This window comes from Oncorhynchus keta, chromosome 25, assembly GCF_023373465.1.
Source record: "Oncorhynchus keta strain PuntledgeMale-10-30-2019 chromosome 25, Oket_V2, whole genome shotgun sequence".
Classification (NCBI taxonomy): Eukaryota; Metazoa; Chordata; class Actinopteri; order Salmoniformes; family Salmonidae; genus Oncorhynchus; species Oncorhynchus keta.
Window position 1 is genome coordinate 20,620,643 of NC_068445.1, and position 26,365 is coordinate 20,647,007.

General features: G+C 48.6%; 1 protein-coding gene across 18 annotated transcripts in view; it reads left to right on the forward strand.

Annotated features, from left to right (window-relative positions):
* The window catches only part of LOC118358384 (ankyrin-1-like), a 209,168-nt gene that overhangs the window by 119,458 nt on the left and 63,345 nt on the right, over nucleotides 1-26,365 (forward strand). For 16 of the 18 annotated variants that reach the window (XM_052478822.1, XM_052478828.1, XM_052478815.1 and 13 more), the window contains one exon: nucleotides 15,236-15,337. In XM_052478822.1, coding sequence (XP_052334782.1) covers nucleotides 15,236-15,337 — 102 coding nt within the window. Of the gene's footprint in view, nucleotides 1-754; nucleotides 921-11,329; nucleotides 11,813-15,235; nucleotides 15,338-26,365 lie in introns of those variants that run through there. The other 2 variants (XM_052478824.1, XM_052478825.1) reach the window with 2 other exon arrangements.

A 26,365-nucleotide genomic window follows, 5' to 3' on the forward strand; every position in this document is an offset into this window, starting at 1 on the left:
CTTTGAGAGGCTGGCCTCCCCCCGCCCCGTGCGTCTGGTCCATTGTCATGGGGTAGTGGCAACGTAAATGGCCCCCCCACTGGGCGCTTTGTCACTGTAAGTCATTCCACAGACTGGAACAGACCCGCTCACAGAGCACAGGAATTCTCCACCCAAAACACAACGCCTGTCTGTAAATGGCAGGCTGAGAAAAAAAAAGATTGTCTGGCTGTCACAAAAAAAGGCAGGAGGGACAGAGAGATGTGGGAAGACATGTAGCTAAGGAGGGATAGCAGAAAAGAAGGGATCAACACACGCTCTACACTCTCTCTTTCACCCCGAGGGATCAATCTCGAGGTGAAAGAGAGAGAGCTGGGGGACATCAAAACAAGTGAAAGTAAAGAGAGAGAACGAGGGGGGGAGCTGGTGGAGAGAGAGGAAGACAGTAAATGGAAAGTGTCATGGAGGAGAGAAGATGAAGAAAGAGAGAAAAGGAAATAGACAAATGAGTGAAAGAGAGACAGGGAGAGGTAGTGGGCGAGGCGACACAGCGTGAGATTGAGGGGAGTGTGTGTTCAATGTGTGTCTTTAGATACAGGCAGCATTCCTCTAGAGATAAACACCCCCTCCCCTCCCACACTGGACGGGCCCTGTGCACTCAAGTGTGTGTGTCTGCGTGTGTGTGTTTAGGTAGGACATGGTCTCAGTGCCCAGTCCCAGCAAACACTCTCGGGGGGCAAGGAAACAACAGTGGAGTGTGTGTGTAAGAGAGAGAGAGAGAGAGAGAAAAGAGAGAGGAGAGAGAGAGAGAGAGAAAGAAGAGAGAGAGAGAGAGAAAGGAGAGAGAGAGAGAGAGAGAGAGAGAGAGAGAGAGAGAGAGAAAAGCAGAGAGAGGGAGTGGAGGGCCAGCAAGCATGCCGGCCAAGCTCATCACCTGTGGAGTGAGTAGAAACTGGATTGTGTTCCATAACTGTCTCCTTATTATTCCTTTATCACTGTAATCTCTTCACTCTCTCCTTCACTCTATTCCTCATGCTACTGTCTCTCTGACAGTCTGTATTCATCATGCTACTGTCTCTCTGACCGTCTGTATTCATCATGCTACTGTCTCTCTGACAGTCTGTATTCATCATGCTACTGTCTCTCTGACAGTCTGTATTCATCATGCTACTGTCTCTCTGACAGTCTGTATTCATCATGCTACTGTCTCTCTGACCGTCTGTATTCATCATGCTACTGTCTCTCTGACAGTCTGTATTCATCATGCTACTGTCTCTCTGACAGTCTGTATTCATCATGCTACTGTCTCTCTGACAGTCTGTATTCATCATGCTACTGTCTCTCTGACAGTCTGTATTCATCATGCTACTGTCTCTCTGACAGTCTGTATTCATCATGCTACTGTCTCTCTGACAGTCTGTATTCATCATGCTACTGTCTCTCTGACAGTCTGTATTCATCATGCTACTGTCTCTCTGACAGTCTGTATTCATCATGCTACTGTCTCTCTGACAGTCTGTATTCATCATGCTACTGTCTCTCTGACAGTCTGTATTCACCATGCTACTGTCTCTCTGACAGTCTGTATTCATCATGCTACTGTCTCTCTGACAGTCTGTATTCATCATGCTACTGTCTCTCTGACCGTCTGTATTCATCATGCTACTGTCTCTCTGACCGTCTGTATTCCTCATGCTACTGTCTCTCTGACAGTCTGTATTCATCATGCTACTGTCTCTCTGACCGTCTGTATTCATCATGCTACTGTCTCTCTGACAGTCTGTATTCATCATGCTACTGTCTCTCTGACAGTCTGTATTCATCATGCTACTGTCTCTCTGACAGTCTGTATTCATCATGCTACTGTCTCTCTGACCGTCTGTATTCATCATGCTACTGTCTCTCTAACAGTCTGTATTCCTCATGCTACTGTCTCTCTGACAGTCTGTATTCACCATGCTACTGTCTCTCTGACAGTCTGTATTCATCATGCTACTGTCTCTCTGACCGTCTGTATTCATCATGCTACTGTCTCTCTGACCGTCTGTATTCATCATGCTACTGTCTCTCTGACCGTCTGTATTCATCATGCTACTGTCTCTCTGACCGTCTGTATTCATCATGCTACTGTCTCTCTGACAGTCTGTATTCATCATGCTACTGTCTCTCTGACCGTCTGTATTCCTCATGCTACTGTCTCTCTGACAGTCTGTATTCACCATGCTACTGTCTCTCTGACAGTCTGTATTCATCATGCTACTGTCTCTCTGACCGTCTGTATTCATCATGCTACTGTCTCTCTGACAGTCTGTATTCATCATGCTACTGTCTCTCTGACCGTCTGTATTCATCATGCTACTGTCTCTCTGACAGTCTGTATTCATCATGCTACTGTCTCTCTGACCGTCTGTATTCCTCATGCTACTGTCTCTCTGACAGTCTGTATTCACCATGCTACTGTCTCTCTGACAGTCTGTATTCATCATGCTACTGTCTCTCTGACAGTCTGTATTCATCATGCTACTGTCTCTCTGACAGTCTGTATTCATCATGCTACTGTCTCTCTGACAGTCTGTATTCATCATGCTACTGTCTCTCTGACAGTCTGTATTCATCATGCTACTGTCTCTCTGACCGTCTGTATTCATCATGCTACTGTCTCTCTGACAGTCTGTATTCCTCATGCTACTGTCTCTCTGACAGTCTGTATTCACCATGCTACTGTCTCTCTGACAGTCTGTATTCATCATGCTACTGTCTCTCTGACCGTCTGTATTCATCATGCTACTGTCTCTCTGACCGTCTGTATTCATCATGCTACTGTCTCTCTGACCGTCTGTATTCATCATGCTACTGTCTCTCTGACCGTCTGTATTCATCATGCTACTGTCTCTCTGACAGTCTGTATTCATCATGCTACTGTCTCTCTGACCGTCTGTATTCCTCATGCTACTGTCTCTCTGACAGTCTGTATTCACCATGCTACTGTCTCTCTGACAGTCTGTATTCATCATGCTACTGTCTCTCTGACAGTCTGTATTCACCATGCTACTGTCTCTCTGACAGTCTGTATTCATCATGCTACTGTCTCTCTGACAGTCTGTATTCATCATGCTACTGTCTCTCTGACAGTCTGTATTCATCATGCTACTGTCTCTCTGACAGTCTGTATTCATCATGCTACTGTCTCTCTGACAGTCTGTATTCATCATGCTACTGTCTCTCTGACAGTCTGTATTCATCATGCTACTGTCTCTCTGACAGTCTGTATTCATCATGCTACTGTCTCTCTGACAGTCTGTATTCCTCATGCTACTGTCTCTCTGACAGTCTGTATTCCTCATGCTACTGTCTCTCTGACAGTCTGTATTCCTCATGCTACTGTCTCTCTGACAGTCTGTTTGTGGGTTTATCTGTTTACTCTGTTAGCAGTCTTGTTTCTGTATACTACAGTTTAACCATGTTGTGGTCTTAGATCACTTTGTTAGAACTTCCACTACCTTTCCCGGTGATTTCTAACTAACCCAACTGTCAATTTCCCCTGTCTGTCCACCTAAATCATTTTACTGCACAGTTATTAAACTATCCTTTTATTTTGATCATCTCTCTATTTTGAATCAATGAACGGACGCAACTCCAACCCTTCTAATATATTCATCTTCAGTTACAGTATAATTCACTTAGATCAGCTCATCTTTACTTTCCTACATCTTCATGCAGCTAAGATTCTCTCTTCATGAACTATTTGGAGACCTCTTCCTCACTTCCCTCTCTCTATGTGGTCTTCCCTTCATTAGTGAATCTGTCCATGTCTCTGTCTGTCACAGAGAGAAAGAGAGTGAAGGATAGAGGACAAGGAGATGATGAGTAGAGGGCTATTTGAGACAGTGTAAACACAGTTGTCTATTCCATATTGATGCTTCCTGATGACATTTGTCTCATATTAAACAGATTCATCTTTGAGTTAATTCGTATTTTAGTTGCCTTCAATAGAATAGAACAATAGTGACAGAAAGTTGACTGAATCTTTTTTTAACTTTAAACTCTCTCAAAACAGAACTTCTGGCTGTTCATGTTTTGTCCATTACATTCATTTGACTTGGTGTCCCATAGCAACTACAGATCTACGGGAGAGAGTCTAGCTAGTCGTTTGGGATACATTTTAGGGAGTAACGGTGCATGTGTGTCTGTGAGATTGTGTGTGAGACGTGCGTGTGTGTGATAGCTGTGTGTCCTGTTCTGTAGTCTTCTTTGAATCTTGTTATGACTTAGTTTAGTGCTCTGTTCTGTTCTGTTGTGGAATGGCTGTTGTGGGTGGGTAAGTAAGCTGATGATCAGTACACTTATCTCTCATTAGCTACATCATTTTATCTCGACTTCACTGAAGCTCCTGCTAATTTAGGTAGTATGAAGATTAAAAGACACACAGCAGACATCTACGATATTTTATCTGTATACTGTATAGCCAGAGGACTGCTGATTCAGCACGTAGGTTTAGAGGGGGATTTTGACTACAGCAAAGACGCTCAGCAGCAGCAGACATCATCTGGTTAAGCATGCCGTGAAAGGCCAGATGATGCAAACTTAAAGATATGTAACATTCAAAATACAGAAATCATCCCCTTATGATGCATTTTGCTAAATATAATTTTTAAAATGTATTTTATTTATTTCACCTTTATTTAACCAGGTAGGCTAGTTGAGAACAAGTTCTCATTTACAACTGCGACCTGGCCAAGATAAAGCATAGCAGTGTGAACAGACAACACACAGTAAACAATAAACAAGTCAATAACACAGTAGAAAAAAAGAAAAAAAGAGTCTATATACATTGTGTGCAAAAGGCATGAGGAGGTAGGCGAATAATTACAATTTAGCAGATTAACACTGAGATGGTCATGTGCAGGTAGAGATACTGGTGTGAAAAAGAGCAGAAAAGTACATAAATAAAAACAGTATGGGGATGAGGTAGGTAAATTGGGTGGGCTATTTACCGATGGACTATGTACAGCTGCAGCGATCGGTTAGCTGCTCAGATAGCAGATGTTTGAAGTTGGTGAGGGAGATAAAAGTCTCCAACTTCAGCGATTTTTGCAATTTGTTCCAGTCACAGGCAGCAGAGAACTGGAAGGAAAGGCAGCCAAATGAGGTGTTGGCTTTAGGGATGATCAGTGAGATACACCTGCTGGAGCGCGTGCTACAGGTGGGTGTTGCCATCGTGACCAGTGAACTGAGATAAGGCGGAGCTTTACCTAGCATGGACTTGTAGATGACCTGGAGCCAGTGGGTCTGGCGACGAATATGTAGCGAGGACCAGTCGACTAGAGCATACAGGTCGCAGTGGTGGGTGGTATAAGGTGCTTTAGTAACAAAACGGATGGCACTGTGATAAACAGCATCCAGTTTGCTGAGTAGAGTATTGGAAGCTATTTTGTAGATGACATCGCCGATGTCGAGGATCGGTAGGATAGTCAGTTTTACTAGGGTAAGTTTGGCGGCGTGAGTGAAGGAGGCTTTGTTGCAGAATAGAAAGCCGGCTCTAGATTTGATTTTAGATTGGAGATGTTTGATATGAGTCTGGAAGTAGAGTTTACAGTCTAGCCAGACACCCAGGTATTTGTAGTTGTCTACGTATTCTAAGTCAGGTACTTATAGATGTCCACATATTCTAGGTCGGAACCATCCAGAGTGGTGATGCTGGTGGGGTGTGCGGGTGTGCAGGCAGCGAACGGTTGAAAAGCATGCATTTGGTTTTACTAGGTTTTAAGAGGAGTTGGAGGCCACGGAAGGAGTGTTGTATGGCATTGAAGCTCGTTTGGAGGTTAGATAGCACAGTGTCCAAGGAAGGGCCAGAAGTATACAGAATGGTGTCGTCTGCGTAGAGGTGGATCAGGGAATCGCCCGCAGCAAGAGCAACATCATTGATATATACAGAGAAAAGAGTCGGCCCGAGAATTGAACCCTGTGGCACCCCCATAGAGACTGCCAGAGGACCGGACAACATGCCCTCCGATTTGACACACTGAACTCTGTCTGCAAAGTAGTTGGTGAACCAGGCAAGTCAGTCATTAGAAAAACTGAGGCTACTGAGTCTGCCGATAAGAATATGGTGATTGACAGAGTCGAAAGCCTTGGCCAGGTCGATGAAGACGGCTACACAGTACTGTCTTTTATCGATGACGTTTATGATATCGTTTAGTACCTTGAGCGTGGCTGAGGTGCACCCGTGACCGGCTCGGAAACCAGATTGCACAGCGGAGAAGGTACGGTGGGATTCGAGATGGTCAGTGATCTGTTTGTTGACTAGGCTTTCGAAGACCTTAGATAGGCAGGGCAGGATGGATATAGGTTTGTAACAGTTTGGGTCCAGGGTGTCTCCCCCTTTTGAAGAGGGGGATGACTGCGGCAGCTTTCCAATCCTTGGGGATCTCAGACGGTATGAAAGAGAGGTTGAACAGGCTGGTAATAGGAGTGGCGGCGGATAGTTTCAGAAATAGAGGGCCCAGATTGTCAAGACCAGCTCATTTGTACGGGTCCAGGTTGCTGCGTTTTGCATTACTGGATGCAAAATGCATCATACGAGAAGATTTCTGTATTTTGAATGTTACATATCTTGAAAACTTGATTTCTGACAAGCAAAACATTTTGGGACTATGTCAACAATGGACAACTGAAACAAATACCAAAATATTGTTTAGTAGTGGAATGTTCCATTAAGAAATGTTAAATTCACCTATGTGTGGGCATTATTGATAGTTGTGAGGATGGGCTAAACATTTTGTACTGTTACAATTACTGTATCTGATAAGGTTGCAATTCTCACACACTCACGCACACATTCACGCACGCACTCACGCACGCACTCACGCACACACTCACGCACGCACTCACGCACACACTCACGGACACACACACACACACACACACACACACACACACACACACACACACACACACACACACACACACACACACACACACACACACACACACACACACACACACACACACACACACACATAGCTCAATGCTGCAGCCGTATTTAATTGTCAGTATAGAGTCACACTCAGTGATGGTCGGATCAAAGCTGTAGATCTGCTGGCTGTGCTTCTGTTTGATATTTCATAGATGACAGTTCAGACTCCCTCTGAGTTCTCTACACAGCTCACTCAATCACCCACTCTCTTCTGCTCAGACTCCCTCTGAGTTCTCTACACAGCTCACTCAATCACTGACTCTCTTCTGTTCAGACTCACTCTGAGTTCTCTACACAGCTTACTCAATCACCCACTCTCTTCTGCTCAGACTCCCTCTGAGTTCTCTACACAGCTCACTCAATCACCCACTCTCTTCTGCTCAGACTCCCTCTGAGTTCTCTACACAGCTCACTCAATCACCCACTCTCTTCTGCTCAGACTCCCTCTGAGTTCTCTACACAGCTCACTCAATCACCCACTCTCTTCTGCTCAGACTCCCTCTGAGTTCTCTACACAGCTCACTCAATCACCCACTCTCTTCTGCTCAGACTCCCTCTGAGTTCTCTACACAGCTCACTCAATAACCCACTCTCTTCTGCTCAGACTCCCTCTGAGTTCTCTACACAGCTCACTCAATCACCCACTCTCTTCTGCTCAGACTCCCTCTGAGTTCTCTACACAGCTCACTCAATCACCCACTCTCTTCTGCTCAGACTCTAAAGTGTAACCCCACAGTGACTACTTAGCTATTTAGTTGTTAACCTGATTACAAAATCTATTGTAAACATGGGACTTATTAGCAGTCTCTAGTTAATTCTCTATCGTTGTTACCAAAAATAATGATTGCGTAACTACGCAGTAGTACACAGGCTACATGATTATCGTCACTTTCTACCATTCTTTCTCACGCTCTGTAAACAGTCCCCTCTCTACTTCTATGGTTCCCCCTCCCTCCATCTTTCCACAAAAGATCTCAAAAACCAAGACAATCTCATCCACTGCTGAGGGGTCCAGATAGAGGGGTGAGTCAAAGAGAAAGACAGACACACAGGAACACGGAAATAGAAAGAGAGATAGAAAGCGTGAGAAAGTAAACAGTCAAAAGGAGAGGGAAATATAGACTTGTGATCAGTGTGTATAGCTGAAGCAGACAGACAGACAGACAGACAGACAGACAGACAGACAGACAGACAGACAGACAGACAGACAGACACACACACACACACACACACACACACACAGACACAGACAGACTGTGTTGAGTGAGTGGTTGTAATTGCTTGACCAGGCTGGTTCCTGTAAGTGTGTCCAGAGTAGAATCCCTGGGGGTCTCTGTCTGACTGGCTCCTCCTCACCACAACACCACCACCCTGACTGGAAACAACGTGTTCACTCTGCAGCTAGCTAAAACACTGAGAGATGGAGGGATGGAGAAAGGTGATAGATGCAAAGAAAATCCATTTCATGAACAAATGCAAGTCAGCAGAAAAGGGAAACGGAATAGCTGCTTAAGACGTCTCCGCAGGAATTTCCACACCCATTTAGTTATGTTGTGGCCCTAGATAGCATGCTGTAGCCGTACTATATGGGAAGGATACTATCTCGTCATAAACTGCACATAACACCCCTTATTGGCACCTTTCTGCTGGGTCCACAAATAGCTGAGGTGTCATCTAAAATATCTATGATTTGCACCTGGTGCACCTCTGCAAAGTCTCAGTGTGCCATTTGCTTATGGAGAGGGGATTGTGTGTGTTATAAACATCAAATCAAATCAAAGTTTATTTGTCACGTACGCCGGATATACAACAGGTGTAGTAGACCTTACAGTGAAATGTTTACTTACAGGCTCTAACCAATATTGAAAAAAAGGTAAGTAAAGAAATAAAACAACAGAAAAAAGACAGGCAATATACGTACAGTAGCGAGGCTATAAAAGTCGCGAGGCTACATACAGACATTCATGCATTCATTCTCAAGAATGCATCTATCACAGTGTTGACAGCGATCTGTGTACTTCAGGCTATGCATAGTGCAGACTCAGCACTGGTTTCTGCATCCGTTTCATTGCAGGTTAATGGTTAGCTGCCTGGGTCAGCCTCACACACAGGTCCATAGGGACCAGAGGAGAGGGTTACCTTAAGATCAATGGCTCATTCCTGTGATACTCCCTGGGAGAGCAAGAGCCTGAAACCAGGCAGCTCCATGCCTCCATGCACTGTTCCTTCTCTCCTATCCCAGCCTCAACCTCACATGGTCCTGTCGTCCAGGGCTTAAAGTAGAACCGTCACTGTTTAAAGCATGTCATCAAACACACACAGAGGCATTTGTGCCTTGGTTATGCCCTGGTCTCTGTCAGGTTTCACACCTACTTAGACACTGAGAGACAGTTATCCCTTACTGTTGACACTACTGAATGGGACTCATGAGACACAAACACACACTCACATACATGCACGCACACACACGCACCCACACACACGTGTGCGCACACACACACTGAATCTCTTACAGACAAACACACACTCACACACTGACTGTGTCACACTGCTGCAGTACACCAGCTAGAAGGTGATGTCATCATGTCTGCCGCAGCACCAGCACGAGAGAGGGGGGGAAAGAGAGGGGGAGAGAGAGAGAGAGAGAGAGCGAGAGAGAGAGAGAGAGAGAGAGAGAGAGAGAGAGAGAGAGAGAGAGAGAGAGAGAGAGAGAGAGAGAGAGAGAGAGAGCGCGCATTGAGAGGAGAGGGAAAATGGAGGAGGGAAAAGAGGAGAGGGATTGAACAAGGATTATATGAGACAGGGATGAACAAAGGAAAAGGAAGTAAAGCAGGGTAGAATTAGTCAAATGTGATAAGGGAAGAATGTGAGGATTGAAGAGAAAGAGACAGAGGTACAGTGGACAGACCCTGAGGACAATGGGATACCCCATAGCGCTACAGTGTGATGTGATGCTAATGATGACACACTGCAGCTTATTGTCTCTCCTTCCATACAGTGCAGTAACAGTAGAGGGTGATTTATGATGTGGTTCCACTAACCCCAGCCAGCCCCGCCACACAGCACTGTCCTCTCTCTGGGGCTTCTAGGACCTAGACCCACATCCATCTCCATCACACTGGGTTAGTTAAGATTAGCATGACGATTTACAAGGCATGAGAGGATTTCAGGCTTCTGCGTATGTGTGTTTGTATTATGGTTTGTGTGTAAGAGAGAGGGGATAGGGATAGACAGGCTAGTGAGCCAGTGAAAGTGTGCATGTTTACACTGAGAGTGGGGTGACTCTGCGTCAGCCTGGCATGCAGAGTTCGGGTGTGGCCTACAAAGTGCCCCTTCTACCCTTATCTGACTGCACCACACACTTACCTCGCACATTAGTATAGACTGAACTCACACCAACATAAACACACTGTACTGAACATTACAAATGTGCATAATTTTATCCAAAGATCGTCATTGACATTGCATGGTTCTCCAAGTTATTGAACTGAAAAAGTAAGGCTACTGTTAGTGCTCTGTCCAGTCTGTCCACTGCAGGGATAGGTCATGTCAGACTTCTGCACTCTCCCTGTGCTAAAATGACCCTCTGAGATCTGAACTTTGGCTGACCCATGCACTCCTGGTAGGAGTGCATTTCAACAGAGCCTAGTGTGTGTGTGTGTGTGTGTGTGTGTGTGTGTGTGTGTGTGTGTGTGTGTGTGTGTGTGTGTGTGTGTGTGTGTGTGTGTGTGTGTGTGTGTGTGTGTGTGTGTGTGTGTGTGTGTGTGTGTGTGTGTGTGTGTGTGTGTGTGTGTGTCCGTGAGTGTGTGCGTGAGTGCGTGCGTGAGTGTGTGCGTGAGTGCGTGCGTGAGTGCGTGCGTGAATGTGTGCGTGAGTGTGTGCGTGAGTGCGTGTGTGGACATTAAGCATCTTTTAACAAATCACCTACTCTTGCCCTTAACAGGTACATCATTTCCCCACTACTTCTCTTCTCTGTAATGCAGTGCTGGTCAGGTCTTGATCTCCCTCTAGCTCCAGGACAGGTGGAACTGCAGGCCCAGAGTTGGGGTGGGCTAGGGACTAGTGGGGGCCGGCTAAGTGGTGCAGTAGGGGTGGTCAGAGATTGGGTGGTGGTAAGCCAACTACGGAGGCCTCAGTGGGGGTCACCATGGTGTTACCATGCCACCTCATACTGGTTATCCACATATACTCTCCTGCTTGGCCTGAGTATGTGTGTGTGTGTGTGTGTGTGTGTGTGTGTGTGTGTGTGTGTGTGTGTGTGTGTGTGTGTGTGTGTGTGTGTGTGTGTGTGTGTGTGTGTGTGTGTGTGTGTGTGTGTGTGTGTGTGTGTGTGTGTGTGTGTGTGTGTGTGTGTGTGTGTGTCATGATCTGTCTTTGCTTGAACTGTGGAGAAAATATTTTCTCTGAGTCACCATGGCAGTGACTGCACACACAATCAACTAGAAAAGACAACCTAATTACACTCTGACCAGCTGTGCACAGTCTTTGGTGGAATGTGAAGCACCCTATGCATCGTGTGTGGGCAGTATCTATTTGAGGCTAAGTAGGTTTCTAGACATCTGTGCGCGCACACACACACACACACACTGTATGAGTTTCTATTTCTGTCAGGAGGGTACCCCACCACGGTAAGTTTAACTGTTGTAACAGGTGGGTGTGTGTATCTGTGTTTGTGGGTACAACAGGAAGAGTAATTGAGGAGTACTAAGGGGGTCAGTTTGTTGTCGTGAAGCAGGCTGGAGGGAGGGGATTTGGGTGCTATCGCCTTTCTCACAGTGGACGGGTTGGAGAGGCAAAGTATGAGAGGAAAGGAGAGAGAGGAGAGAGGCCATGGCTGACCAGGACAACTCTATCACTGTGAGTAACTGAGGAAGGTCTGCTTGCGCAATCCTAGTGTTGTTGTTCACTTTCTATATCTTAGATAACTAGCTGCTAAGTGCTTGCAAAAAGCTAAGTGCAGTTTGGTGTTCACTCCAAGAAGACAGTGTCTCAGCCTTAACTTTCCACATGGGACAGAAGTTTATGAAAACAACTTTAAACACTAACACTCTTTAGTGTGTATGCAAGAACAGTGTGTGAGGAAGTCTTTATACGTTTTTAACATGTGTATGTGCATGTCTGTGTGAGTATGTGTTCAAGGTCTTGTACATGTATAGAGTTTCCAGAGTGACAGTGTGAAGAAAGGCGTTGACAGACGGAGAGAAAGAGTTAAGTAGTGAGTTAATGCGGTAGTTAAAGAGGTAGGTCAGGAGGTAGTTCAGGAGAGAGTTAAGGAGAGAGTTAACCTCACTAGGGTACGTGGGACGCTAGCATCCCACCTGGCCAACATCCAGTGAAATTGCAGAACGCCATATTCAAAAACATAAAAATTATAAAAATTAATAAAACATACAAGTGTTATACATCGGTTTAAAGATTAACTTTTTGTTAATCCAACCATGGTGTCAGATTTCAAAAAGGCTTTACGGCGAAAGCATACCATGCGATTATCTGAGAAAAGCGCCCAGCAGACAAATCATTACAAACAGTTACCAGCCAAGTAGAGTTGTTACACAAGTCAGAAATAGCGATAAAATTAATCACCTACCTTTGATGATCTTCATATGGTTGCACTCACAAGACTCCCATTTACTCAATAAATGTTTGTTTTGTTCAATAACGTCCCTGTTTATATCCAAAAAACTCAGTTTTGTTCGCGCATTTTGTTCAGTAATCCACAGGCTCAAACGCAGTCACAACAGGCAGACGAAAAATCTAAATAGTCCCTGTAAAGTTCGTAGAAACATGTCAAACGTTGTTTATAATCAATCCTAAGGTGGTTTTTAGCCACCCCATTTTTAGCCACCCCATTCACAAAAATGGATTGCTCCTACAGACAGTGAGTCACATGGCCGTGGCATGCTATACAAAGCAAGCAGACAGGCATTGAGGCATTGAGGCATTTAGTCACGGTTCAATTGAATGTTAGAATAGGCAAAACAAGTGACTTTGTCAGCAGGCAGTCCTGTTGGCGAAAACAGCTCGTTGATGAGAGAGGTGAGAGGAGATGGCAATAGTCATGCAAGCTAACAGGCGGGCCACAAACAGACAAATAGAGGTGCAGTACGACAGTGGTGTGCAGAACGATATCTCGGAACGCAAAACTCGGCGATCCTTGTCACGGATCGGCTATACCAGCAGACGACCACACCGGGTTCCACTCCTATCAGCTAAAAACAAAAAGTATTGGCTCCAGTGGGCACACAATCACCAACACTGGACAATTGAGTAGTAGAAAACATTGCTTGGAACATGACAGTGAGTTCAGTTTACTTGAGCGGCCTGAGCAGTCCCCAGACCTCAACCCAATGTACTGCCGTCCAATCTGCTGCAACTGCGTGATGTCATCACGTCGACATGGACCAACATCCCTGTGGAAGGTTTCCGGTACCTTGTAGAATGCCCCGAATAATTCAGACTGTTTTGGAGGCATAGGCGGGTCCAATCCGGCACTAGATGGGTGTATCTGATAAACTGTCAAAGTGTATATATACAAAAAAAAATGTCAAGTGAGAGCCATGAAGTTACCTAAGACTAACTAGCCTACACTTCCCAGAAAGAACTGTAGCTTTTCCTTTAACTAGGGAGCGATGTTAAACAAGATTACATTAACCTTTAGGTGGAAAGTTGGAAACATTGTGACTTTTTCTTGATGAATCTCTCATGGCTGAGAGATACATGGTGAGTTTTGGGTGTGCTCAGGCTGTGTGGAGTTAGCGTGCTGCTAGCTAGCAGCCCAGCTATCAAGGCCTACCAGTTTGTTACAGGGAAATGCTCTGAAAGATAGTCCTTTTCTTTGCGCAGTGCTGCACCACTTGCACTAGTGCTCTGGGTGATGGTTTGTATCATAAGTTGCCATGCCCACAGCATGGGCTTGTGGGTCTTCATTCTCTCTGTTACCACTGTCTGAAAAGAGGGCCAGTGTTTCACACATAGCTGAACGGGGGCCAACATCAATGTCACTGTGACTGTGTGTGTTGAGTAACTTGTGTTGAACACATTTTTGAGTCACTGTGTGTGTGGTTGCACTTGCTTGGGTGGGTATGTGTGTGTGTGTCTGTTTTTGTTTCTGAGCGTGGCCTATGTGTAAATGTGTGTGTGTGTGTTTGTAATTCTGTAGGATTTTGGGACTTGGGATTTCACAAAAAGTATATTGATGGTTGCTCAGGATCTTATTGACATGGAGAAATCCCTGGCCATACTTTAGTCAGACACCAGAGAGAAAAAGAGGGAGGAAAGAAGGAGAATGAGGGATGGACAGAGAGACTGGCGGCATGATACCACGTGGTATGACCTAGACATTAAGAAAATGAGTCACGAGTGCTCCTGAGGAGTGTGGGAATAATTGATAGAGCGAGATACTGTAGATAGAATGAGAGAGACTAATGGTGGGGGAAGGATGGTTTGCCGCAGTAGACTCTCTCTCCCTTTCCCCCTCTCTCTCTCCATCTCCCTCCTTCTCTCTGTCTCTCTCTCTCTCTCTCTCTCTCTCTCTCTCTCTCTGTCCCTCTCTCTTTACCCCTCTCCCCATGTCCCTCTCCCTCGTGCCGTATGAGTGATCCTATCTCAGCACCCCTGCCTGAGAGGCATGAAGCCCCCAGACACAAACAAAACAGAGACAAAAACACAGCCAGACCATGTGTTAGACCATTAGGCAGAGTGTTCACTAAACACACACGCACACACCACCCCAGAGCACCAGCCAGACCACCAGCCACACCACTGGGCAGCATAGCAGGGCAGACACACACCCCACCATAACGCTAAGGTTTGCATCCCAATTGGCACCCTATTCTCTACTTTTGACCAGAGTCCTATGTTGGGAATAGGGTGCCATTTGGGACACAGATGGTTCAGGGAGTCAGAGGCGACGGGGATGGAGCCTGGGACAGAGGCTGTCTGTCTTTATGGACGCCAATCCCCTGCACCCCCTCCTCTCGGGTCCCCACCCTGCCAGGCCTGGCTCTGATTGGCCAATGGGAGGGGGCTGGGCCGACTGTCCTGTCCTGTTCAATAACAGTGAGGAGGGAGATGAGGAAAACACCAATGGAAAGCGTCTATAGTCTCGTCCTGTCCATGTGTCTTTGACATTGTGTGGTTTTGATTTGAATGATGACAATAATAGAAATCTCTCTCCATCCCGCTCTCTGTCTTCCCTTTTTACACATATCTGTCCCTCTCCCACTCTATGTGCCTCTGTTCATCCCCCACCCCCTTTATCCCTGCCTTTCTTTCTCTCAGGCTGATGCTGTCAGTAGTTTTCTGCGTGCGGCTCGTTCTGGTAACATGGACAAGGCCATTGACCACATAAAGAATGGCATAGACATCAACACAGCCAATCAGGTGAGAGAGCTACACAGCCCGGTTACCAATCAAAATGCTCCTAGAGAGTGCATCAGGGCACGTCCCCAAACTCTAAGATGCATTTTGGATTTACCAGGAGGACCAATTAAATCTTTCCTGTTTGTCAAAGTTTCATTATCTGTTAATGAACCTGATTTATTATGGTCTTTCATTTAATATGTCAATTTACATTGGCTGTGATAATATTGTTGCATATATGATGTTGCATCATCATACTGCAGCGCTAGAATAATGCATTAATACACGTAAGAAAACAAGTTAACTACTGTAAAGGTACAGCAGATCAAAAAGACAAGTCATCTTTCATTCTGCGCACGTGCAAAACAACAGCACACACACACACACACACACACACACACACACACACACACACACACACACACACACACACACACACACACACACACACACACACACACACACACACACACACACACACACACACACAGGAAGAGTCTTATCAGCAAGGTTCAGAACAAGATGGATAGACGGAAAGAGAAAATATGGAAGAGCGGGAAATGGCAAGAGAGAGAGGTTAACCCTGGTCTAGTCAGTGTAGGGCACTGGTTAACCCTGGTCTAGTCAGTGTAGGGCACTGGTTAACCCTGGTCTAGTCAGTGTAGGGCACTGGTTAACCCTGGTCTAGTCAGTGTAGGGCACTGGTTAACCCTGGTCTAGTCAGTGTAGGGCACTGGTTAACCCTGGTCTAGTCAGTGTAGGGCACTGGTTAACCCTGGTCTAGTCAGTGTAGGGCACTGGTTAACCCTGGTCTAGTTAGTGTAGGGCACTGGTTAACCCTGGTCTAGTCAGTGTAGGGCACTGGTTAACCCTGGTCTAGTCAGTGTAGGGCACTGGTTAACCCTGGTCTAGTCAGTGTAGGGCACTGGTTAACCCTGGTCTAGTCAGAGTAGGGCACTGGTTAACCCTGGTCTAGTCAGTGTAGGGCACTGGTTAACCCTGGTCTAGTCAGTGTAGGGCACTGGTTAACCCTGGTCTAGTCAGTGTAGGGCACTGGTTAACCCTGGTCTAGTCAGAGTAGGGCACTGGTTAACCCTGGTCTAGTCAGTGTAGGGCACTGGTTAACCCTGGTCTAGTCAGTGTAGGGCACTGGTTAACCCTGGTCTAGTCAGTGTAGGGCACTGGTTAACCCTGGTCTAGTCAGTGTAGGGCACTGGTTAACCCTGGTCTAGTCAGTGTAGGGCACTGGTTAACCCTGGTCTAGTCAGTGTAGGGCACTGGTTAACCCTGGTCTAGTCAGTGTAGGGCACTGGTTAACCCTGGTCTAGTCAGTGTAGGGCACTGGTTAACCCTGGTCTAGTCAGTGTAGGGCACTGGTTAACCCTGGTCTAGTCAGTGTAGGGCACTGGTTAACCCTGGTCTAGTCAGTGTAGGGCACTGGTTAACCCTGGTCTAGTCAGTGTAGGGCACTGGTTAACCCTGTCAGTGTAGGGCACTGGTTAACCCTGGTCTAGTCAGTGTAGGGCACTGGTTAACCCTGGTCTAGTCAGTGTAGGGCACTGGTTAACCCTGGTCTAGTCAGTGTAGGGCACTGGTTAACCCTGGTCTAGTCAGTGTAGGGCACCCTGGTTAACCCTGGTCTAGTCAGTGTAGGGCACTGGTTAACCCTGGTCTAGTCAGTGTACCCTGGTCTAGTCAGTGTAGGGCACTGGTTAACCCTGGTCTAGTCAGTGTAGGGCACTGGTTAACCCTGGTCTAGTCAGAGTAGGGCACTGGTTAACCCTGGTCTAGTCAGTGTAGGGCACTGGTTAACCCTGGTCTAGTCAGAGTAGGGCACTGGTTAACCCTGGTCTAGTCAGTGTAGGGCACTGGTTAACCCTGGTCTAGTCAGTGTAGGGCACTGGTTAACCCTGGTCTAGTCAGTGTAGGGCACTGGTTAACCCTGGTCTAGTCAGTGTAGGGCACTGGTTAACCCTGGTCTAGTCAGAGTAGGGGCACTGGTTAACCCTGGTCTAGTCAGTGTAGGGCACTGGTTAACCCTGGTCTAGTCAGTGTAGGGCACTGGTTAACCCTGGTCTAGTCAGTGTAGGGCACTGGTTAACCCTGGTCTAGTCAGTGTAGGGCACTGGTTAACCCTGGTCTAGTCAGTGTAGGGCACTGGTTAACCCTGGTCTAGTCAGTGTAGGGCACTGGTTAACCCTGGTCTAGTCAGTGTAGGGCACTGGTTAACCCTGGTCTAGTCAGTGTAGGGCACTGGTTAACCCTGGTCTAGTCAGTGTAGGGCACTGGTTAACCCTGGTCTAGTCAGTAGGGCACTGGTTAACCCTGGTCTAGTCAGTGTAGGGCACTGGTTAACCCTGGTCTAGTCAGTGTAGGGCACTGGTTAACCCTGGTCTAGTCAGTGTAGGGCACTGGTTAACCCTGGTCTAGTCAGTGTAGGGCACTGGTTAACCCTGGTCTAGTCAGTGTAGGGCACTGGTTAACCCTGGTCTAGTCAGTAGGGCACTGGTTAACCCTGGTGTAGGGCTGGTTAGGTCTAGTCAGTAGGGCACTGGTTAACCCTGGTCTGGTCAGTGTAGGGCACTGGTTAACCCTGGTCTAGTCAGTGTAGGGCACTGGTTAACCCTGGTCTAGTCAGTGTAGGGCACTGGTTAACCCTGGTCTAGTCAGTGTAGGGCACTGGTTAACCCTGGTCTAGTCAGTGTAGGGCACTGGTTAACCCTGGTCTAGTCAGTGGGCACTGGTTAACCCTGGTCTAGTCAGTGTAGGGCACTGGTTAACCCTGGTCTAGTCAGTGTAGGGCACTGGTTAACCCTGGTCTAGTCAGTGTAGGGCACTGGTTAACCCTGGTCTAGTCAGTGGTCTGGTTAACCCTGGTCTAGTCAGTGTAGGGCACTGGTTAACCCTGGTCTAGTCAGTGTAGGGCACTGGTTAACCCTGGTCTAGTCAGTGTAGGGCACTGGTTAACCCTGGTCTAGTCAGTGTAGGGCACTGGTTAGTCAGTGTAGGGCCCTGGGTCTAGTCAGTGTAGGGCACTGGTTAACCCTGGTCTAGTCAGTGTAGGGCACTGGTTAACCCTGGTCTAGTCAGAGTAGGGCACTGGTTAACCCTGGTCTAGTCAGTGTAGGGCACTGGTTAACCCTGGTCTAGTCAGTGTAGGGCACTGGTTAACCCTGGTCTAGTCAGTGTAGGGCACTGGTTAACCCTGGTCTAGTCAGTGTAGGGCACTGGTTAACCCTGGTCTAGTCAGTGTAGGGCACTGGTTAACCCTGGTCTAGTCAGTGTAGGGTTAACCCTGGTCTGTCAGTGTAGGGCACTGGTTAACCTGGTCTAGTCAGTGTAGGGCACTGGTTAACCCTGGTCTAGTCAGTGTAGGGCACTGGTTAACCCTGGTCTAGTCAGTGTAGGGCACTGGTTAACCCTGGTCTAGGTCAGTGTAGGGCACTGGTTAACCCTGGTCTAGGTCTAGTCAGTGTAGGGCACTGGTTAACCCTGGTCTAGTCAGTGTAGGGCACCCTGGTTAGGGCACTGGTTACCCTGGTCTAGTCAGTGTAGGGCACTGGTTAACCCTGGTCTAGTCAGTGTAGGGCACTGGTTAACCCTGGTCTAGTCAGTGTAGGGCACTGGTTAACCCTGGTCTAGTCAGTGTAGGGTCACTGGGGCACTGGTTAACCCTGGTCTAGTCAGTGTAGGGCACTGGTTAACCCTGGTCTAGTCAGTGTAGGGCACTGGTTAACCCTGGTCTAGTCAGTGTAGGGCACTGGTTAACCCTGGTCTAGTCAGTGTAGGGCACTGGTTAACCCTGGTCTAGTCAGTGTAGGGCACTGGTTAACCCTGGTCTAGTCAGTGTAGGGCACTGGTTAACCCTGGTCTAGTCAGTGTAGGGCACTGGTTAACCCTGGTCTAGTCAGTGTAGGGCACTGGTTAACCCTGGTCTAGTCAGTGTAGGGCACTGGTTAACCCTGGTCTAGTCAGTGTAGGGCACTGGTTAACCCTGGTCTAGTCAGTGTAGGGCACTGGTTAACCCTGGTCTGTAGGGCACTCCCTGGTCTAGTCAGTGGGGCACTGGTTAACCCTGGTCTAGTCAGTGTAGGGCACTGGTTAACCCTGGTCTAGTCAGTGTAGGGCACTGGTTAACCCTGGTCTAGTCAGTGTAGGGCAGTGTAGGGCTGGTTAACCCTGGTCTGTAGTCCCTGGTGTCAGGGCACTGGTTAACCCTGGTCTAGTCAGTGTAGGGCACTGGTTAACCCTGGTCTAGTCAGTGTAGGGCACTGGTTAACCTGGTCTAGTCAGTGTAGGGCACTGGTTAACCCTGGTCTAGTCAGTGTAGGGCACTGGTTAACCCTGGTCTAGTCAGTGTAGGGCACTGGTTAACCCTGGTCTAGTCAGTGTAGGGCACTGGTTAACCCTGGTCTAGTCAGTGTAGGGCACTGGTTAACCCTGGTCTAGTCAGTGTAGGGCACCCTGGTCTAGTTGTAGGGCACCTGGTCTAGTCAGTGTAGGGCACTGGTTAACCCTGGTCTAGTCAGTGTAGGGCACTGGTTAACCCTGGTCTAGTCAGTGTAGGGCACTGGTTAACCCTGGTCTAGTCAGTGTAGGGCACTGGTTAACCCTGGTCTAGTCAGTGTAGGGCACTGGTTAACCCTGGTCTAGTCAGTGTAGGGCACTGGTTAACCCTGGTCTAGTCAGTGTAGGGCACTGGTTAACCCTGGTCTAGTCAGTGTAGGGCACTGGTTAACCCTGGTCTAGTCAGTGTAGGGCACTGGTTAACCCTGGTCTAGGTCTGGTTAACCCTGGTCAGTGTAGGGCACTGGTTAACCCTGGTCTAGTCAGTGTAGGGCACTGGTTAACCCTGGTCTAGTCAGTGTAGGGCACTGGTTAACCCTGGTCTGGTTAAGGTCTAGTCAGTGTAGGGCACTGGTTAACCCTGGTCTAGTCAGTCAGTGGTCTAGGGCACTGGTTAACCCTGGTCTAGTCAGTGTAGGGCACTGGTTAACCCTGGTCTAGTCAGTGTAGGGCACTGGTTAACCCTGGTCTAGTCAGTGTAGGGCACTGGTTAACCCTGGTCTAGTCAGTGTAGGGCACTGGTTAACCCTGGTCTAGTCAGTGTAGGGCACTGGTTAACCCTGGTCTAGTCAGTGTAGGGCACTGGTTAACCCTGGTCTAGTCAGTGTAGGGCACTGGTTAACCCTGGTCTAGTCAGTAGTGGTTAACCCTGGTCTAGTCAGTGTAGGGCACTGGTTAACCCTGGTCTAGTCAGTGTCAGGTTAACCCTGGTCTAGGTGTAGGGCACTGGTTAACCCTGGTCTAGTCAGTGTAGGGCACTGGTTAACCCTGGTCTAGTCAGTGTAGGGCACTGGTTAACCCTGGTCTAGTCAGTGTAGGGCACTGGTTAACCCTGGTCTAGTCAGTGTAGGGCACTGGTTAACCCTGGTCTAGTCAGTGTAGGGCACTGGTTAACCCTGGTCTAGTCAGTGTAGGGCACTGGTTAACCCTGGTCTAGTCAGTGTAGGGCACTGGTTAACCCTGGTCTAGTCAGTGTAGGGCACTGGTTAACCCTGGTCTAGTCAGTGTAGGGCACTGGTTAACCCTGGTCTAGTCAGTGTAGGGCACTGGTTAACCCTGGTCTAGTCAGTGTAGGGCACTGGTTAACCCTGGTCTAGTCAGTGTAGGGCACTGGTTAACCCTGGTCTAGTCAGTGTAGGGCACTGGTTAACCCTGGTCTAGTCAGTGTAGGGCACTGGTTAACCCTGGTCTAGTCAGTGTAGGGCACTGGTTAACCCTGGTCTAGTCAGAGTAGGGCACTGGTTAACCCTGGTCTAGTCAGTGTAGGGCACTGGTTAACCCTGGTCTAGTCAGTGTAGGGCACTGGTTAACCCTGGTCTACAGTGTGGGCACTGGTTAACCCTGGTCTAGTCAGTGTAGGGCACTGGTTAACCCTGGTCTAGTCAGTGTAGGGCACTGGTTAACCCTGGTCTAGTCAGTGTAGGGCACTGGTTAACCCTGGTCTAGTCAGTGTAGGGCACTGGTTAACCCTGGTCTAGTCAGTGTAGGGCACTGGTTAACCCTGGTCTAGTCAGTGTAGGGCACTGGTTAACCCTGGTCTAGTCAGTGTAGGGCACTGGTTAACCCTGGTCTAGTCAGTGTAGGGCACTGGTTAACCCTGGTCTAGTCAGTGTAGGGCACTGGTTAACCCTGGTCTAGTCAGTGTAGGGCACTGGTTAACCCTGGTCTAGTCAGTGTAGGGCACTGGTTAACCCTGGTCTGGTCTAGTCAGTGTAGGGCACTGGTTAACCCTGGTCTAGTCAGTGTAGGGCACTGGTTAACCCTGGTCTAGTCAGTGTAGGGCACTGGTTAACCCTGGTCTAGTCAGTGTAGGGCACTGGTTAACCTGGTCTAGTCAGTGTAGGGCACTGGTTAACCCTGGTCTAGTCAGTGTAGGGCACTGGTTAACCCTGGTCTAGTCAGTGTAGGGCACTGGTTAACCCTGGTCTAGTCAGTGTAGGGCACTGGTTAACCCTGGTCTAGTCAGTGTAGGGCACTGGTTAACCCTGGTCTAGTCAGTGTAGGGCACTGGTTAACCCTGGTCTAGTCAGTGTAGGGCACTGGTTAACCCTGGTCTAGTCAGTGTAGGGCACTGGTTAACCCTGGTCTAGTCAGTGTAGGGCACTGGTTAACCCTGGTCTAGTCAGTGTAGGGCACTGGTTAACCCTGGTCTAGTCAGTGTAGGGCACTGGTTAACCCTGGTCTAGTCAGTGTAGGGCACTGGTTAACCCTGGTCTAGTCAGTGTAGGGCACTGGTTAACCCTGGTCTAGTCAGTGTAGGGCACTGGTTAACCCTGGTCTAGTCAGTGGTCTAGGGCACTGGTTAACCCTGGTCTAGTCAGTGTAGGGCACTGGTTAACCCTGGTCTAGTCAGTGTACTGGGCACTGGTTAACCCTGGTCTAGTCAGTGTAGGGCACTGGTTAACCCTGGTCTAGTCAGTGTAGGGCACTGGTTAACCCTGGTCTAGTCAGTGTAGGGCACTGGTTAACCCTGGTCTAGTCAGTGTAGGGCACTGGTTAACCCTGGTCTAGTCAGTGTAGGGCACTGGTTAACCCTGGTCTAGTCAGTGTAGGGCACTGGTTAACCCTGGTCTAGTCAGTGTAGGGCAGGTTAACCCTGGTCTAGTCAGGGGGCACTGGTTAACCCTGGTCTAGTCAGTGTAGGGCACTGGTTAACCCTGGTCTAGTCAGTGTAGGGCACTGGTTAACCCTGGTCTAGTCAGTGTAGGGCACTGGTTAACCCTGGTCTAGTCAGTGTAGGGCACTGGTTAACCCTGGTCTAGTCAGTGTAGGGCACTGGTTAACCCTGGTCTAGTCAGTGTAGGGCACTGGTTAACCCTGGTCTAGTCAGTGTAGGGCACTGGTTAACCCTGGTCTAGTCAGTGTAGGGCACTGGTTAACCCTGGTCTAGTCAGTGTAGGGCACTGGTTAACCCTGGTCTAGTCAGTGTAGGGCACTGGTTAACCCTGGTCTAGTCAGTGTAGGGCACTGGTTAACCCTGGTCTAGTCAGTGTAGGGCACTGGTTAACCCTGGTCTAGTCAGTCAGTAGGGCACTGGTTAACCCTGGTCTAGTCAGTGTAGGGCACTGGTTAACCCTGGTCTAGTCAGGGCACTGGTTAACCCTGGGCACTGGTTAACCCTGGTCTAGTCAGTGTAGGGCACTGGTTAACCCTGGTCTAGTCAGTGTAGGGCACTGGTTAACCCTGGTCTAGTCAGTGTAGGGCACTGGTTAACCCTGGTCTAGTCAGTGTAGGGCACTGGTTAACCCTGGTCTAGTCAGTGTAGGGCACTGGTTAACCCTGGTCTAGTCAGTGTAGGGCACTGGTTAACCCTGGTCTAGTCAGTGTAGGGCACTGGTTAACCCTGGTCTAGTCAGTGTAGGGCACTGGTTAACCCTGGTCTAGTCAGTGTAGGGCACTGGTTAACCCTGGTCTAGTCAGTGTAGGGGTTAACCCTGGTCTAGTCAGTGTAGGGCACTGGTTAACCCTGGTCTAGTCAGTGTAGGGCACTGGTTAACCCTGGTCTAGTCAGTGTAGGGCACTGGTTAACCCTGGTCTAGTCAGTGTAGGGCACTGGTTAACCCTGGTCTAGTCAGTGTAGGGCACTGGTTAACCCTGGTCTAGTCAGTGTAGGGCACTGGTTAACCCTGGTCTAGTCAGTGTAGGGCACTGGTTAACCCTGGTCTAGTCAGTGTAGGGCACTGGTTAACCCTGGTCTAGTCAGTGTAGGGCACTGGTTAACCCTGGTCTAGTCAGTGTAGGGCACTGGTTAACCCTGGTCTAGTCAGTGTAGGGCACTGGTTAACCCTGGTCTAGTCAGTGTAGGGCACTGGTTAACCCTGGTCTAGTCAGTGTAGGGCACTGGTTAACCCTGGTCTAGTCAGTGTAGGGCACTGGTTAACCCTGGTCTAGTCAGTGTAGGGCACTGGTTAACCCTGGTCTAGTCAGTGTAGGGCACTGGTTAACCCTGGTCTAGTCAGTGTAGGGCACTGGTTAACCCTGGTCTAGTCAGTGTAGGGCACTGGTTAACCCTGGTCTGGTTAGTCAGTGTAGGGCACTGGTTAACCCTGGTCTAGTCAGACCACTGGTCTGGTCTAGTCAGTGTAGGGCACTGGTTAACCCTGGTCTAGTCAGTGTAGGGCACTGGTTAACCCTGGTCTAGTCAGTGTAGGGCACTGGTTAACCCTGGTCTAGTCAGTGTAGGGCACTGGTTAACCCTGGTCTAGTCAGTGTAGGGCACTGGTTAACCCTGGTCTAGTCAGTGTAGGGCACTGGTTAACCCTGGTCTAGTCAGTGTAGGGCACTGGTTAACCCTGGTCTAGTCAGTGTAGGGCACTGGTTAACCCTGGTCTAGTCAGTGTAGGGCACTGGTTAACCCTGGTCTAGTCAGTGTAGGGCACTGGTTAACCCTGGTCTAGTCAGTGTAGGGCACTGGTTAACCCTGGTCTAGTCAGTGTAGGGCACTGGTTAACCCTGGTCTAGTCAGTGTAGGGCACTGGTTAACCCTGGTCTAGTCAGTGTAGGGCACTGGTTAACCCTGGTCTAGTCAGTGTAGGGTCTAGTCAGGTTAGGGCACCTGGTCTAGTCAGTGTAGGGCACTGGTTAACCCTGGTCTAGTCAGTGTAGGGCACTGGTTAACCCTGGTCTAGTCAGTGTAGGGCACTGGTTAACCCTGGTCTAGTCAGTGTAGGGCACTGGTTAACCCTGGTCTAGTCAGTGTAGGGCACTGGTTAACCCTGGTCTAGTCAGTGTAGGGCACTGGTTAACCCTGGTCTAGTCAGTGTAGGGCACTGGTTAACCCTGGTCTAGTCAGTGTAGGGCACTGGTTAACCCTGGTCTAGTCAGTGTAGGGCACTGGTTAACCCTGGTCTAGTCAGTGTAGGGCACTGGTTAACCCTGGTCTAGTCAGTGTAGGGCACTGGTTAACCCTGGTCTAGTCAGTGTAGGGCACTGGTTAACCCTGGTCTAGTCAGTGTAGGGCACTGGTTAACCCTGGTCTAGTCAGTGTAGGGCACTGGTTAACCCTGGTCTAGTCAGTGTAGGGCACTGGTTAACCCTGGTCTAGTCAGTGTAGGGCACTGGTTAACCCCCTGGTCTAGTCAGTGTAGGGCACTGGTTAACCCTGGTCTGGTTAACCCTGGTCTAGTCAGTGTAGGGCACTGGTTAACCCTGGTCTAGTCAGTGTAGGGCACTGGTTAACCCTGGTCTAGTCAGTGTAGGGCACTGGTTAACCCTGGTCTAGTCAGTGTAGGGCACTGGTTAACCCTGGTCTAGTCAGTGTAGGGCACTGGTTAACCCTGGTCTAGTCAGTGTAGGGCACTGGTTAACCCTGGTCTAGTCAGTGTAGGGCACTGGTTAACCCTGGTCTAGTCAGTGTAGGGCACTGGTCTAACCTGGTTAACCCTGGTCTAGTCAGTGTAGGGCACTGGTTAACCCTGGTCTAGTCAGTGTAGGGCACTGGTTAACCCTGGTCTAGTCAGTGTAGGGCACTGGTTAACCCTGGTCTAGTCAGTGTGGTTAACCCTGGGCACTGGTTAACCCTGGTCTAGTCAGTGTGGTTAGGGCAGTGTAGGGCACTGGTTAACCCTGGTCTAGTCAGTGTAGGGCACTGGTTAACCCTGGTCTAGTCAGTGTAGGGCACTGGTTAACCCTGGTCTAGTCAGTGTAGGGCACTGGTTAACCCTGGTCTAGTCAGTGTAGGGCACTGGTTAACCCTGGTCTAGTCAGTGTAGGGCACTGGTTAACCCTGGTCTAGTCAGTGTCTAGGGCACTGGTTAACCCTGGTCTAGTCAGTGTAGGGCACTGGTTAACCCTGGTCTAGTCAGTGTAGGGCACTGGTTAACCCTGGTCTAGTCAGTGTAGGGCACTGGTTAACCCTGGTCTAGTCAGTGTAGGGCACTGGTTAACCCTGGTCTAGTCAGTGTAGGGCACTGGTTAACCCTGGTCTAGTCAGTGTAGGGCACTGGTTAACCCTGGTCTAGTCAGTGTAGGGCACTGGTTAACCCTGGTCTAGTCAGTGTAGGGCACTGGTTAACCCTGGTCTAGTCAGTGTAGGGCACTGGTTAACCCTGGTCTAGTCAGTGTAGGGCACTGGTTAACCCTGGTCTAGTCAGTGTAGGGCACTGGTTAACCCTGGTCTAGTCAGTGTAGGGCACTGGTTAACCTGGTTCCTGGTCTAGTCAGTGTAGGGCACTGGTTAACCCTGGTCTAGTCAGTGTAGGGCAACCCTGGTTAACCCTGGTCTAGTCAGTGTAGGGCACTGGTTAACCCTGGTCTAGTCAGTGTAGGGCACTGGTTAACCCTGGTCTGGTTAACCCTGGTCTAGTCAGTGTAGGGCCTGGTGGTCTAGTCAGTGTAGGGCACTGGTTAACCCTGGTCTAGTCAGTGTAGGGCACTGGTTAACCCTGGTCTAGTCAGTGTAGGGCACTGGTTAACCCTGGTCTAGTCAGTGTAGGGCACTGGTTAACCCTGGTCTAGTCAGTGTAGGGCACTGGTTAACCCTGG